Source organism: Pelophylax lessonae, assembly GCF_965119305.1.
Source record: "Pelophylax lessonae genome assembly, chromosome: 1".
In the NCBI taxonomy this organism is placed as follows: domain Eukaryota; kingdom Metazoa; phylum Chordata; class Amphibia; order Anura; family Ranidae; genus Pelophylax; species Pelophylax lessonae.
In genome coordinates this window covers 329,188,686-329,205,543 of record NC_138768.1, presented here as the reverse complement: position 1 = coordinate 329,205,543, position 16,858 = coordinate 329,188,686, and the positions used below count along the sequence as shown (strand labels likewise).

General features: G+C 43.6%; 1 protein-coding gene across 1 annotated transcript in view; it reads right to left on the bottom strand.

Annotated features, from left to right (window-relative positions):
* Positions 1 to 931: 931 nt before the first annotated feature.
* RBM23 (RNA binding motif protein 23) overlaps positions 932 to 16,858 on the bottom strand; it is a 37,635-nt gene continuing 21,708 nt past the window's right edge. The window contains exons 9-14 of the mRNA XM_082243633.1: positions 16,668 to 16,805; positions 16,514 to 16,579; positions 10,135 to 10,339; positions 7,893 to 7,982; positions 7,726 to 7,810; positions 932 to 1,232 (exon numbers count right to left, since the gene is read on the bottom strand). Coding sequence (XP_082099759.1) covers positions 1,229 to 1,232; positions 7,726 to 7,810; positions 7,893 to 7,982; positions 10,135 to 10,339; positions 16,514 to 16,579; positions 16,668 to 16,805 — 588 coding nt within the window. The 3' untranslated portion in view covers positions 932 to 1,228. The remainder of the gene's footprint in view (positions 1,233 to 7,725; positions 7,811 to 7,892; positions 7,983 to 10,134; positions 10,340 to 16,513; positions 16,580 to 16,667; positions 16,806 to 16,858) is intronic.

Below are 16,858 nucleotides of genomic sequence, written 5' to 3'. Positions count from 1 at the left end.
GATACGGCCCTCTATGAAGTTCAGTTTGACACCCCTGTCCTAGAGATACTTACAGATGACAGGGTTTAGCCTCACAAACTCCAAATACCTTTTGTATTGCAAGCTGTCACCGCTGCCCCGCTCTTACCTAGAGTAGATTCCCATTTCTCAGCCCAACATCTTATATACTGTAATTTCCACCTACAATTTATAAGGATATCAGCAAATACAAAAACTAGAACAAATAAAGTGGTGCAGGAACAAAAAATTGGCACCATTGTAAGAACAAAGACTTTTGGACAGCAGTTAAATCCATGTGACAGTAGGAGAGTAAGGAAACACACGACATACTGTTTAGGTAAGCGCAAACTTTATGCTACATTGCACACTAACTGCTGGTATTGAGGTAGTATTTCTACCCTTAAGCTCACCACACAGGTTACAATCTGATTGTACACCCTTTATATCTACCAAAAGCTATATAGTGCAAGAGACTGCCTGACTGGATACAAAGTGGTTAGATTAGGTAAGTGTTTAAATTACAGAGCTTTGGGGATCCAACATTTACTGTAGAAGGATTGTATGATCAGATTGTAATGTGTGGTGACTCTTCATGAAAACGGAGTGTCTTGACTAAGCCAACAGGAAATCCAAACAAGCTATCGGGAAGCAATTTTAGGTCACTGTATGCTCCATATGGTGCAGCACAGACAAGAATATGTACACCATTCTGCTTTCTGTGCTTCAAAGGAAACCAAGTTTTCAGGGTCCTATGTTTGAATAATTCCACTTTCTGTATTACACTTGGAACAATTTTTATTACATATTGTATTTACAGAGATTGCAGCAATCGCCTATTTACAGAATCCACAGTCCTGGGCCCTTCCAGCACCAAGCTGTTATGACGATAACCATAAACAACCATACACAGCACACTGAAAAAATATTTACAAAACATTGGGGAAATTCTACAATAGTCAGAAGAACATTAACTGTTTTATTCGGTACACAAAAAGAACATATTTACAAAGGACTGCTTTCCCCAATGTACAGTGACTCAGGTCTTCAAGAAACGGTTCAACGTCTTCTAACAAGCACCTTCTAAGATGTCTGCACAAGGATGGATAGATATTTCAAGGTGTACTCCTTCAATTAGGGCACAAATGGAAAGAGTTAATATACCACATCTGTGCAACTTGGCAATTCAAAGACGCATCTTTATTGGTCAGTAGATCTGCATTTCCAAATGTTACCTAAAGACAAAATGCAAATAAATAAATAAGGAAAGGAATCAAAACCACTGTTTGATCCACTGCAAAAAGCATGTGTTATAAAATGGGATTTTTGACTTACCGTTAAATCCATTTCTCTGATGTTCATTGACAGACACAGCTCCTTATCTTCTTGACAGTTGGGTTATGCTGCCCCCTACAGGAGTAGGACACTAGGCAGGGAAAAAAAAAAACAGACTATGCCAATGGGGCAGTCCCAGGGGGTATACACCCACTCTCAGCTATAGGCATTCAGTTTTGTTACAAGCAGCGTCAGAAGAAAACCAACTCCACAGAGGGGTGGGTGCTGTCTGTCAATGAACATCGGAGAAATGGATTTTACGGTAAGCCAAATATTCCATTTTCTTTCGTTCATTGACAGACATCCCAAAGCAGTGCCAAATATGAGGGGTGGGAAAGCAAGAAAAAAAAATTCCCAAGGCTAAACCATAGCCAACCAGGTAACATGGAGCTCAACCATTAACAACTGGAGCTCTCCTGAAAAAAACACAATACACCGTCAAAGAGGACCAGGTGCTCTAAACAGCAGCCTGCAAAACCTTGTGGCCAAAAGGATTCATCCACAGATGCAAACATGTACACCTTTTAAAACTTTGTGAAAGTGTGCACAGACGACCAGGTGGCTGCCTTGCAAACCTGCACCAATGACGCCTGATGATGGAAGGCCCAGGAGGCACTAAGCACCCGAGTAGAGTGCACCTTAACAGGGAAAGGCGGAGCCTGACCCTTAATTGAATAGGCCTGAATCACCATCTATCTGATCCATCTGGAAATGGTCGCAGCAGAAGATGCCAACCCTTTGAGGTCAATCCGTAAGTAAAAATAGTGAGTCTGACTTCCTAAAAAGACTCCGTAACTGCCAGGTACATCCTGATTGCCCGAACCACATCCAGGGAATGCAAGGCAATTTCCTTCGTATGTTTAGGCCTGGGACATAGGGAACGCAACACAATGTTTTCATACAAATGGAAGACGACCTTTGGAAGGAACGACGGTCCGGGACGAAGAACCACCTTCTCTGTGAACCACCAAGGTGAACGACAAGACAACGCCGCCAACTCCGAGACCCTGCGCGCAGAAGTAATAGCCACCAAAAAGGCCCCCTTCTGGGACAACGTAAGCAGGGGAACCTCCCGAAGACTTTCAAAGGGAGGCTTCTAAAGAACAGAAAGCACCAATTTGAGGTCCCACGGCGGCAATGGAGACCGCACTGGAGAAGCCAAGTGTCGAACTCCCTGGATAATGCGCACCAAGGAATGTGTGGCCAATGGACGTTGAAAGAAAACTGCCAAGGCCGAAACCTGGCCCTTGATGGTACTCAAGGCCAGGCGCTGCTCAACCCCCCGTTGGAGGGAAGCCAAGATCCAAGCCACCGAAAGAGCGACCCCAAGAGACTCACACCATGCAATGTACGTCTTCCAAGTACAATGGTAGATCTTCCTAGTGGTAGAGTTTTTAGCCTTTAACAGCGCAGGAAACACCAATTCAGACAAACCTCTATTCTTCAGCACCTGGCTTGCAACAGCCAAGCTATTAAAGCCAACGACTATAAAGCAGGATCGAAGATTGGCCCTTGGGACAGCAGATCTTCCCTGAGAGGAATCAGGCGATCAGTCGTACCAGATTGGCATATCAAGACCGGCGAGGCCAGTCTGGAGCCACTAGGATAACCGGAATCCCTTCAGCATCAATCCTGCACAGGAGTCTTGGCAGCAGTTTGAGAAGGGGGGGGGGGGGGGGGGAGGGGTAAAGCAGACGATACTGACTCCAAGGAGCCACTAATGCATCTGTGGCGTCAGCCAGAGGATCCCGAGACTGTCACAAACCTCTGTACCTTCCATGGAAAGTGTACAGCAGAGAGCTTGAACAAATCGTCCTGCCAACCTTAGAATGCCGGCTACTTCCCGAGCCGCCAGGACACTCCTGTGCCCCCTTGGTGATTGACATAGGCCACGCCCGTGGCATTGTCTAACTGAATTCGTACCAGACCCCCTAAAGACAAATTGTCCAATGATCCAGACAAAGTCTGATTGCTCGAAGTTCCAGTACATTATTCGGCAGTCCTCTGAGCACAATCTGTGCCGAGGACGCCTCCCCACACGGACAGACTGGAATCTGTGATGACAACCGTCCAGTACAGGGGGAGGAAGAATTTTCTCCCCCTGTCAAAGTGCCGGAGAATGAAGCCCCCTCTACAGACTGGATTCTTCTCCCATTGCGCCAGAATCTCTTCTTGCAGAGATCTCATGTGGAACTGTGCAAAACGGAACCGCCTCGAAGGTAGACACCATCAGGCCCAGCACCCGCATGCAAGCCCAGGTGATGACCTGTTTTTCCAGCAGACGAAGCTGATGGAGTTTTCCCAGAGGAAAAAACACTCTGGCTTAGGCCAAGTCCAGAGTCAGACCCAGATAGTCCAGTTTTGTGGACGGAACCAGAGCAGACTTCCGAAGGTTCAGAATCCAACCAAACTCCCTTAGAGTTTGCAGAATAATCTCCACGTTGTACATCAGAGCGGTCAGGAGACTCTGCTCACAGAAGATAGTCCAGGTACCCCAGTAACGCGATCCCCCGCTGACGCAACAATGCTAGCACTGGGGGCAACACTTTTTGTGAAGACCTGAGGAGCAGAAGGGTAACGCCACAAACTGATAATGCTCCTCACCCACGGCAAAGCGGAGGAAGCGCTGGTGACTGGCACATATTGGAATGTGAAGGCAGGCGTCCTGATGTTGATAGAAGCGAGAAAATCCCCCTGATGTAGGGACGCCACTACTGTGCGAATGGACACCATTCAAAACTTCTGTAACCGCACAAAGCAGTTTAGCACCTTGGTGTCAAGAATTGGACGTACCTTGCCGTCCTTCCTGGGAACTGTAAAGAGGTTTAAGTAAAAACCTTGAAAACGTTCCGAAGTCGGAACCGGAACAATCACCCCTTGATGTAACAAGTCTTGCATTGTCCCAAAGGGGACAAGTGCAGGTTGGAAGGGAAGAACCTTTCCAGAGGATCAGATCAAAACTATCTTGTAGCCGGACTGAATGACTTTGTGGACCCACTCTTGTTCTGTACCAGGAAGGTCCACGGATCCGGAAACCAGCGAAGACATCCCCCCCCAGCCCAGATACGGGTGAGGGCGCCCCTTCATGCAGAGGAAACCATGTCCTCGTGGCTTGCCAGAGCAGGTCCTCTTGGAATCTCAGGTGGAGGCCCTGAAGGGCTTAGATTCCTTGTCTTGAGACCCAGAGGGACGAAAAGGCCCCTAATGAGCTGAGAAGAATGACCCACGTCTCCTTACCACCATCCAAAACAACGGGAAGAAGGACTTGCCCTGGAATAGTGCTTGTGACTGAAGCCACCACAACAGAGCAGACTTTGGATCCTTGTTCCAATTGACAAGAAAATCCTTTTGCAAAGGTCTTGTATGGAACTGGGCAAACGGAACCGCCTCGAAGGTCGATACCATCAGACCCAATACCCGCATGCAGGTTCTCAGGGAGGGTAGATTGGTTCCTAACAGCAACTGAATCGCCTCCTGCAGTTTTTCAGCTTGTCTGGAGGAAGAAAGACCCTCGCCAAGGCAGAGTCAGGTACAGATAATCCCTTTAAATTTAAATTGATGGTCCACCCGAACTCCTGCAGTGTTTGGACAGTGATTGTTAGATCGCCCATCAGGGCTGAAAGAGTTTGCTCTCAATAGGAGATCGTCTATGTACCCCAGTACTGCAATCCCCTATTGGTGCAGCAATGCCAACATTGGTGCTAGTACTTTGGTAAAAACCCTGGGGGCGGAGGCGAGACCAAGGGGTAACGCCACCAATTGATAATGCTCTTTTGCTACTGCAACGCGAAGAAACCGCTGGTGTCCAGCGGAGATAGAGATGTGTAGAAATGCGTCCTTGATATCTATTGAGGCCAAAAAATCTCCCTGGTGTAGTGAAGCCACTACCGAGCGGATGGATTCCATCCGAAACCTCTGTACCTGCACAAAGTGGTTCAGGGCCTTGAGGTCCAGGATGGGACGCACCTTGCCCTCCTTTCTGGGTACGGTGAACAGGTTTGAATAAAACCCTTGAAAGCGTTCCTGAAGCGTTTCCCGCACTGAAACTAGAAGGGCTTCCAACAAGGCGCGTTCCCGCGCTGCAGCGGATGACGAAAGGTCCTCTTCACTGACAGAATGCGAAGACACCAACCCTGCAGGGTGGGGTGCGTCTGCGGCGGCCATATCTGCCTTAGAGTCTGAAGACACTGCTGAAAGAGGTGAAGGCAGAGGGCGTTTGCGGCTGGCAACACTTGTAATTACAAAATCTACTTTTGACATCAGGCTTAGTAAAAAAATGCTGTGCTATCTGGCTGTGACTGACACAAAAGTGTCCGCAGCAGCACCTAAGGGGTCTGTAGGTGAAATTTTATTTTGGGACTGCGTTTTACACTGGTAAGAAAAAAGTGCACTATCCCTTTAAGAGTCGCCAAATCGCGATCTCACCGCTATCTTAGCGGGCTACCAAACCCCAGGTTAGTACAATCCAACAGCAGCGTGTACAAGGAAAACCTACAGGGAACCCCAGGAAAACGTTTTTGCTCTGGGAAAACAAAAGTGAAACTAATCTGCACAGGAAAAGGAAAGAACAGCCTGTGTCTTGCTAGAATTAAAGTGCCATGCCGCTTGCCTGTCCAGCGATCGTGGACCACAGGAAAATGGCTGCCCCATGCATTCCTATGGGGAACTAACAGAAAATGGCTGCCCATGTAATACAATAGGAAAAAGAACACATTTATCCACTGCAAAAGGGCGGCCCCCACGGCGCGCCATGCTGGTCTCAAGGACTCCCAAAAGGGGTCCCTGAACATTAGGCATCCGAGGGTCCCTACAAAAAGGGACCCCACCAGGACCAACCACCCCCATCAAAAAGGCACCACAATGTCTGCAATATTTCCAAGGTAGAAACCTGCACAGGGTAGGGGAAAAAAACTGGAGGGGTTTGGGCCTAGTCCTCCTGAGAGGCCAGGAGAACCGAGGGAGCCCCGAGGGTCCGACCATTCCAGGGATAGGGGCCACGTCCGCCCCGAGACTGCTAGAGGTTTTGGGGGAACAATTACTCACCATACCACGATATCAGGTGGGCGCCACTCCGAAACAGATCACCTCCCACCCGGGATGGGGGTGCTGTCAGCCAGGGGGTACGCCATGACTCAGAGCATTCCAAGTCGATTGGGTCCCCAAGAGATGGTTCATTCGCAGGCTCGTCCCCATGCATCGGGACACTGTCGTGCAGAGGCTTAGTTCTGGACTATAACCTGCTCACGCTCGTTGGCCAGGCTGGGAGACCCTAAGGATCTAGATTATCCAGTCCGAAACCACAGCCGGCTGTTGCTTGTAGTTCTCCAGGAACTAACTAGTGAAAATAGAAAAAAAAAACATAATAACAATTCCCTATTTACAGCTAAGACCAAAGTCCCAGCAGGGAGCTAGGTCCTATTCCTAAAACTAGGCAGAAACAAACTGCAATCTGAAGTACAGTGTGTGGGGTTATGCCTGGAAGGACAGCCCCCATGGGCGTGGTAAAGTTTTTTTCATGCCTAGTGCCTATTCTTGTTTGGAGGAACATAACCATATGGTAATGAAGATATGGAGCTGCGTCTGTCGAATGATAGAGAAAACTGGATTTTTGTACTTACGGTAAAATCTATTTCTTGGAGCTCATTAAAGCTGAGCACCACCCAAAAGGTGAAGCTCCGCTTGTTCGCATCCTCTCTTTCTCCACTGGCACATTTGGCACGTTTTTGGGGGAGCAGGTACCTGGTTTTGATAGGTACCCGCTTCTACTTCCGAGTAAGATCAGTGATCTACGACATGTCCGGCCCCACCGCCTAACCCCTCCCCCCCCCCCTGCTGCTCTCTGGGACCTGTGTGTGTCCCAGAAGAAGGCGGGACCATTTAGAAAGTGCATCGTGCACAGCCCGTGCATGCACAGTAAAAAAAAACAGCTGTGAAGCCTGAAGGCGCCTCTCCTAATAAATGTATGCAGAATAGGAGTTCAGACAGAACAGATGTCTATAACTGCATGCTAGTTTCAGGTCAGCGTCTCAAAGACCGGGCAAATTTTTCAAGTGGAGGTCAGGAATGACAGCGTGCAAATACTCTCAACACAAGTTTCTATGCAGCAAAAAAAAAAAAGCTATGTTAATTGGATTTATACTTTTAGGGTCCTTTTACACAGGCTTTCCGATCAGGTCCGCCTCACTACTTCCAAATCCCTGATTAATGAATTAAAAATCTTGAGAATGTCCTTCAAAATATTCTCCCCTCAAACAGTAAAATTCTATAAGAAAAATTAAATGACCGACTATGAAGGCATCTAGAAATGCCTCAAAGCAAACACAGGCATTCTACATTCCTTAAAACGCAGAGGACCATTGCATTGTACAAATGTTACATATGGGTCCTACTTACATGGTTTGTGGATTGAAGAGGTGTGAGAGTGGGAAGCACTGTGAAGAAATTGATTGGGTTGCCAAGTTCAAAGCCGGGTTAAGAGCTGAAAAATACAAAGTAATTTTTTAACAATCAGAAATCCATCAAGAAACTTGAGTACATTTGTTTTTTTTAAATGGGTATACCTGAAAGGGCAGGGTTCAGGGCAGTCAGTGGAATGGCTCCATTTAGATGCAGAGCAGCTTGAGCAGCAATTGGAATCTGCAGGCCAGTACCTGAGACAAGGAAATCAGAACAGTAAGAACAATTAGTTGACGGACAAAATAAAGCTGCTCTCTCCTGTTGAGTTATTGCAACCCTTTCAACTAATAGTGTGCTTATTATGGACACACAGAAGACACATTTGCCAATTTCTTTGAAACATCCAGATGTACAAATTTAAGTGGTAAGGGGTAAAGCACTGAAGATCAGTCATGTTATGCAGATCTTCCAATGTTAAGACAATGTGTGAAATGGTCAAGTGAAGCATACAATTTGTGTTGTCTTCTGCCAACTATATCCAAAAGGCACAAAGCAGAAAATGCTTATTTACCCATAAAACATCCAGGAAATTGATTTAGCAACAGTTTAGTACTTAATCTGGAGCAAAACATCAAGTGGAACGTATAACTTGCACATCTATGAACCCAACAAAGTAGTTCAAAAATGTATTATTTGAGTTGCATGTTCCTGCAAAAAATAGGACAAGCACTCCTACCTGGTTTTGTGTGTGTTAACCTTAACAGGGATGGCGTTATCAGTACACCAAGCTCACTACAAACTCGCTATAAAACAAAAGGCGCAATAAAATACAAAGACAACACATAAAAGCACCAATTATTCATCATACCAAACTTCCTGATTTGTCAAAGATCCACATAAAGATCTTGTCAAGAACCCCTAAGCCTATCTAAAATTGAATCTTAAACTATTGCTACATAAATTCAAACCGAAATGTACTAGTTGGTGCAAACCTACAGCTCATGGTTGTAGGTAGAGCTTAATAAAAATGTCATGGGCCCCACAGTTGCTAGAATATATTGACGCTCTATTTCAGGGTCTTCCAAAGAAATGTTGCTCTAGAATTAAACTCGACTATCTGCAATATCCCAAGGACTCAGGAGGGTTGGCTGCCCCCCAACGCTAAGCTTTATTATACAGTATTACAACTGCAATATATACCAGGATGGGGAATTCCCGATTGTTTTAACAATATAAAGACAATACTTGCTTCATTGTCACTGTCGAGTGCTTTAGTTTCCAACCTGGGGGCTGGCATATTCCCCCCTGTATCCACCTTAGAGATGCAAGATACTATATGGCAGAAGCCAAAATCTTATTTGCACTGTGGGAGATCATCATTCATTTGAATTAACCCTTAAAGGTAACCCTTTAAATTACCCTGAACTTGGGAAATTTGAAGGGTTTGAATTGTGGTGCATAAATGACAAACTATCAATTGTATATGGATCAAACACTCAAAACTTACAGTATGAGTATGGACTTCCTAGGCAACAATTTTACCAATAGTTACAATCCATACGTTGACAATTTAGTATGGGTCCTATTGCACCCTGTAAAAACTACATTGATGGAGCACAAACAACATCCCACTCTAAGCTAGATGTGAGCCAATGCCAGGTACTTTACCGCTTGTTGCCCAGCACATGTATATAAACAACTTTGTAAGCAAGCAGTTACACCAGGATCATGGCTGCAGCCATCATTCTGTTAATGTCTTTATTGTTTTAAGAGTCGGCAAGTGGCTTTCCAATAAAAGCGATCTGAGGTTTTACAGCCACCTAAATCATTTTCCAGCGCTCAAAAGTACCTGTCACTGCCCATAGCGATCACAAAAGGCCTTGTTTAAATGAAGAAATAAAAAAGCATACATATATATATATATATATATATATATATATATATATATATATATATATATATGCCATCCCAAAAGTTCCCGCCCTAACGTAGCAGTGGTGACCACACAGACATGAAACTATCACTGCACCAAGCCACTGGTACTGAAAATGGCACATGTTCGCTATATGGTCTTGTGTGCTCCTTGCAAACAGTTGGCATTTTCAAACGCTGCACATCTGGAAGATTGGCTTGGTGCAGGGATAAAGTTTCATGCCTGTATGGGCACTCCTACCATGCCGTGAACTTTTGGGACAGAGAATATATATATATTATATATATATATATCACACACACACACATACAATACAATACTTTGCAAAAGTTTTAGGCAGATGTAAAGACATATTCTAAAGTATGTATTCTTTAAAAAATATATAATTGTTTATTTTTATCAATTTACAAAATGCAACGTGTGTGAACAGAACCTGAATTTTGGATAACAAAATATTAATAGTGAGAACTTACCCTCAGCCAATTTAGCCATGAGCTGCAATCTTCCAGTTGCCCCCAGATCAACCCCACTGCGTTCAAGATCATCATTATCGAGGAAAGAAACATCTGTACTGCCATCACCACGATCTGTCACATGACCAACTTTCATAGGCCGACCTGCCAACTCGAACCCATTCAACTGATCCAGGGCTCGCCGGGCACACTCTGCATCTGAAAACTGGAGGAGAATCAAATGAACAATCAAAGTGTAACTCCAGGAATAAAAGTTACCAGCCAAGGGCAGTTTACCCCTGCTAATCCTAACTGCACACAGCATTTACTTAGAAATAGATTTTAGTTAATCGCAAAAGAGGGGAAAAAAAAAAACATTTCTTTCCTCACTCACTGAGGAACACAGAAGTGAGGACGCCCAAAAGCAGTCCAACAGAGGAGTAGGAAACAGCAAGCACTAAAGGCCCAAGAAACAACAAAAATGCCCGCATATTAAAGCAAAAACATCCAAATGGTAATTAGAGAATGTGGGAAAAGATGAAGACAAGGTGGTAGCCTTGCAATCAGGTAAAAACAGTTCTTTTTGCAGTTTATGTGGGGGGAGTTGCTTGATGATGAAAGTCTTACTCACAGGTCTAGTAGAGTGGGCATTGATAGGGAAGGGTAGATACCGATCTTAAAAACCATAGGCTAGGATAATGGTCTGCCTGAGCCACCTAGAGATGGTGTAACAAGAAGGCACTTCTACTTCTGAGGTACATTCAAGAAGACCAAAAAATAATTCAACTTAGGAAGAAGCAGTAACAGAGATTCTCCCTGAACAGTCAGACAATAGGAGGGAAATTTCCTTTGGAAAAAACTCAAACCTGACAAAAGGATGAAAGAACGATGTTCTGGTTAAGGTGAAAGGCAGAAACTACCCTCTGGAAAAAAAAAAAAGTCCTGGGTCTTAACTATTCAAACCAGAAAGGATTCCTGACACTCCCATTTGCAGAAGTGGGTCTCCAAGAAATATCAACTTATGGGTGAGAGTAGAAAAAAGGAATGCCCCTAATGGGTTCCAATAATTTAAGCACAGAGAATCAGGGGACAGATGGAGCTAAATGAAAAACTCACTGTACAAGTCTTAAAAAGAGACTAATGACTCTAAATACAAGATAGAAAGGGCAGAAACCTGACCCAAGACAGAACAGAGCAAAAAGTTGGTCCAGACCCACCTGTAGGAAGGAGGTAATTTGTCCCACAGAGAAACTCCTAAATGGGCTGAGAAACCCTCTTAATAATTAAAAAAGCAAAAACACAATAACATGCCTATACTTCCTTGCTCTGTGCAATCCTTTTGCATAGAGCAGCCAGATCCTCTTGTTATGGGGTGCCTGCTGGCTCTCCAGGCCCCTACTCTTCATTCAGTGCCCCCATGGAGCACCTGTGGGGACAAGGATAGCGGGACTAGGCCCTGCCCCTGCATCACTGGATTTGATTGTCAGCAGCGGGAGCCAATGGCTCCTGCCATCAATCTGTCCAATGAGGAATAAGAGAGAGCGAAAGGGAGAAAGAGAGAGAGAGAGAGAGAGAGAGAGAGAGAGACAGTGGCTGGAGCCGCTGCGCTCGTGCACACCACTGGATCAGATCTGGCTCAGGTAAGAGAAAGGGGGAATCTGCAGCACAGGAGGTTTTTTACCTTAATGCATAGAATGCATTAAGGTGAAAAACCTTAAGGCTTTACAACCACTTAAGGTGGAAGCCCAGAGAATCACACCAATTGAAGTACGCCTTCCATGTCTGTTGATGGACCTTGCCGAAAGTAGCCTTTCTAGCTTCCAGTATCAGATGAATCACAGAAATTGATATGCCTCTGTCTCTTAGAGACTGCATTTCCAGCAGCCATGTTGTTTAGGCCAGTGACTGAAGCAGCATAGTAGCATAGGTTCTAGGAACAGAAAATCCCGATAATCCAGCAGAGCACACAGACCATCTGCCAGTAGTCTTACCACATCTGCTTGAGCTATTCAGAACATTGAGGATCACCAGAATGCATTCCATCTAAATCCTGTGAAACAGCTGAGCAAGGGGATTCAGCAGAGGAAGAGAAACAGGGTGTACTGATCCCATGGAGTAATAAGAGCATCCACCACTTCTGCTAGAGCATCCCTCTTCCTAAAAACAAATCTATCCAGTTCATTGTTGGACCTAAAGGACCACATACAGCATGTGTGAAAAAGGTACTAATACATCTCTGGGTGTAGGGACTTCAGCTGATCTAGATGTTGCAATCTATGGAAATATGCTTGACAATTGATCCCACACTGGATATACACAGTAGACAATTATGAAAAGCTACATTCTGTGCATTACAAGAGGCAATCTAACTCTTATGCTAGAGCAAGATTTCTGGTTCCCCCCCCTAATGGTTGCTTCCAGCAGAATGGTTCAATGCTGAAGATACACCCTCACAGCATGAAGATCCTGACTGTTGATTGGGAAAAGAAAAACCAAATGCACTGACAGATACACAAGGACCCTCCAAAAGACAATTTAGAAGAGGGTTACAATCAGGCACAGGACAAAAAAAGATGGTCAGACAAATCCTGGACTATATAGAGCTCAAATCGGAGAGTGTGAAGTTTTTTTCATATGGAAGGATCGCTCTGGTCTGGCCTATGTCCAGGACTAAACCCAGATAACCCAAATGATGAGCAGGTTCCAGTAACAAATGCTGAAATGTAGGATCCAACTGAACTTCTGGTCAGTCAAAACCACATGGCCTGACAGAGCCCAGGCTCATTGTTCCCTAAACAGAAGGCTGTCTAGGACTCATACAAGTAATGTCACAAGATCATAACAGTTTTAATCCCACAGCTGGTACCTTGGTGAACACAAGAGGCCAAAAAAAAAAAAAAAAGTGTAGTGGAGGAGAGACTTGTCTATTTCATAGCCTTCTTCCTCTAGGCCATGTGGAGAAAAAAACACTGCTCAAAAAAACTGAAGCACAGCTGAACTAACAAAATTACACTCATTTGCCCATATGTACTATAAGCGAGATATTAGCTGCAGTAGTGAAGAGATCTCTTTACAGGGGATTTAACCAGCTAGTCATAAATTTGACAATGTAGAATCCAAAGAGAACATGGTGTTTACAAATTTTGGAATTAAAGCACTGTATAAAAGCGAAGACTTGTTGACAGGCTTAAGGTAGAGCTAAGTGCTGCAATAATGAGAAGGCCAATTCTCAGTTCGGACACAATAGCCACATACAAAAATCAGTCTGAATAATTCTAATATTTTTTTTGTCTCCACTTGCTTCCCAAGCCTATTCTGACACTTCTCTCTTACATGTAAAATGTATCTTTTTTTTTTTTGGCGCTAGAAAATTACTATTTAGAATCTCCAAACATTTGCAATTGTGCGCATGAAATGGTGAAAAACTACGGTTTTCAATTATCCATAGGCGATGTTTTAAAAGCCTTTGCAGATTACCAATTTAGATTTACAAAGTCTGTTGCTACAATTATTGCATTTTTATGGAGAAATGGGGGTCTATTAACCCCCCCCACCCCCCCCCCCCCATCTCCCCTTTGAACTCCAATGCAGCAGACCAGACACCGATTGGTCTGATCAGCTGTTTAACTGACTGCTAAGTGGCAAGTAAACAGTGATTGCACTGGGCCGTGGCTTTAACCCTTTCACTGCTAGGTCCAAATGTTGTACGAATGTGACAGCAGGGGGTTCTACACACATTACTGGTGGCTCTAGCCACCAAGATTATGTGTATATCTGACAAATGAAATCGGTCAGATGGAAGCACTCAAGTGCCTCCGCAGCCGCCGGATTGCTTCCAAACCCTCCAGTAACAGGCACCCCTGGGACTGGCATGGCGGGTTCCCACAGGTAGAGGAGAGCTGAGCGGACATGCTCTCCTCACCCTCTTCTTGCTGACCGAGGGGTAAACTGTAAAACACCACCTCCACGTCCCCTTTCACTTTCCCTGGTGAGCTTAGTCAGCAAAGAATGTAATGCAGTGCGATCTGCACTGCATGAGATTCACTGGAGCACAGAAGAGACATACAGGGCGTTTTAAGCCCCAGATGTCCCATTAAACAAGGCCGGTTACCAAAAAGTTATCACAAAAGGGACTTTTGTCCCCAACATAATGAAAAAAGTTAAAAGTGGTTGTACAGTTAGGTTTATCTTAAAGCATTCTATGCATTAAAATTAAAGCCTTCTGTGTGCAGTAGTCCCCCTCAATACTCGGCCATTGGTCCTGCTGCTGTCAAAGTCAGTTAGGGGAGAGAGAGAGATAGAGAGAGATAGATAGAGAGAGGGAGGGAGATGGGACTGAACAGCAGCTGCACATCTGAATGAAAACACAAAACTGCAGTTCGGCTCAGGTGCCCCATAGCAAGCTGCTTGCTGTGGTGGCACTCAACAGGAGGGAGGGGCCAGGAGCAGCAAAGAGGGACCCGAGAAGAGGAGGATCTGGGCTGCCCTGTGCAAAACCACTGCGCAGGAGATAGTAAGTATAACATTTTTGTTTGTGATAAAAAAAAAAAAAAAAAAAAAAAAAGACTTTACAAATCACTTTAAATATTCAAATCTACCTTGGCTTTAAAATATTCTATCAAAGGGGTACAATTTCCGCGCTAAGGAAGAGGCTGGGGCTGCAGCCTACCTCAAAATACAACCCAAAGGGTTGTATTCAATAAATAAAATAAGGGGGTAATGAGGTAAGTGGCACTGCCTTGCAATTAAAATGTAGGGTAATGCATGTAAATGTATCTGAGCAGGGAAATCTAAAACCCCTGTAATCATACAGTCATATTATCACTTCTAACACCACTTAAATATGATCAATACATATGAATAAATAATTGAAAGTGCAAAAGTGCAGCAAAGTGTACTTGATGTGAATAAAAACAATGAATTATTAATTAGGTTATATATGATATAAAGTGCTCAGTGGGGTATAGCAAAATTAAATAAATAATATCCAAAGTGCATCAACAAGTGGTCAATAAATATACCAGCTGATAAAAAAAAAAAATCACTGTGTGTAAGGGATCATATCCAAGTAAACGGAATTAGTGTATCCAATAAATATAAAGTGACATAGTGCTAGTTAATCCAATATATGGTAATAAAAATGTCAATAAATTGCAAATTAAAGTGACAAAGTGTGGCCTTCCTTCCGGAAGCATACCGCGAGTGAGGAAGTTGCGGTCCCTATACCAATACATGCTCGTTTACCTTCTCTTAATGTGAGTACAGTTTTTATTTAAGAAAGGATTTCACACAATATTTCACTATATGAGGCTCTTCTTTTATATGATCTGGAATTTGCCGCAATAACACAACAGGATATTGATATCATACGAGGCTGTATAGATTATACTGGGTATACCACGTTATCAGGGAGAGATGATCCAATAAAACCACTGAGTCTACTGGCATCTGGGCCCTGTCTGATAGAGGGAACCCCCAATTAAATCACGCTGGTTACCCCTGTAGGGGTAGTGAGCTCTGGTGAGTGAGGGCAGAATTGAGAGGGGAGCACTAGTTTCCTCACCCATCACGTCATATTTGGATCACCCTGAGACTCACCCATCAACTTCTTCTGGAATTTACTTCACCAATTAATGACCTATGGACTTATATTATCAATTTAAAAATTTCACAGTCACTTTAACTCACCTTTGTGGCCGCTCCATAGCACAAGGTCTTTTGCACACATACTGGACCAGGCCACACTTTGTCACTTTAATTTGCAATTTGCCATTTTTATTACCATATATTGGATTAACTAGCACTATATCACTTCATATTTATTGGATACACTAATTCAGTTTACTCACTTGGATATGATCACTTACACAGTGATTTTTTTTATCAGCTGGTATATTTATTGACCACTTGTTGATGCACTTTGGATATTATTTTATTTTACTATACCCCACTGAGCACTTTATATTTACATATCATATATAACTACATAATTCATTCATTATTTTTTTCACATCAAGTACACTTTGCTGCACTTTTGCACTTTCAATTATTTATTCATATGTTTTGATCATATTTAAGTGGTGTTAGAAGTGATAATATGATTGTATGATTACATGTGTTTTAGATTACCCTGCTCAAATACATTTACATGCACTACCCTACATATTAATTGCAAGGCAGCGCCACTTACCTCATTGCATGCATTACCGTACATATTAATTGCAAAGCAGCGCCACTTATCTCATTACCCCCTTATTTTATTTAAAATATTCTTATTAGCACTAGATAATTAATGCCGTCTGCATAAAGCAAATGTGGGAAGCTACTACCAGCAGCATGACGATGCACAAAACGTAAATTTGCAAGCCAATGAGGTTTGCAGAAAAACAAAGGATTTTACCGTGATAAATCCATAACCTTTGGATCGCCCTGTATCAGGTTCTCTAATAAGCTGAATGTTCTCGATCTGAAAAATAAAAATGATTCTTCTTTTAGCACAACTAAAAATAAAAGTCAATTATATATTGTATGTTAAAATGAAAAGTGCAAATAACCTTTCCAAAAGGTTCAAAAATTCCTTTTAGCATATCCTCTGTGATATTGAAGTGCAGAGAGCCAACATAGAGACGCATGGGTCCAGTATTTCCTCTCTGTAGATTATTCGCCATAGCAGCCAAACGGTTCTTCTCAGCCTTAAAAAAAATAAAAAACGTCCATAAACAGCACTGTCATACCTTTTGTACAA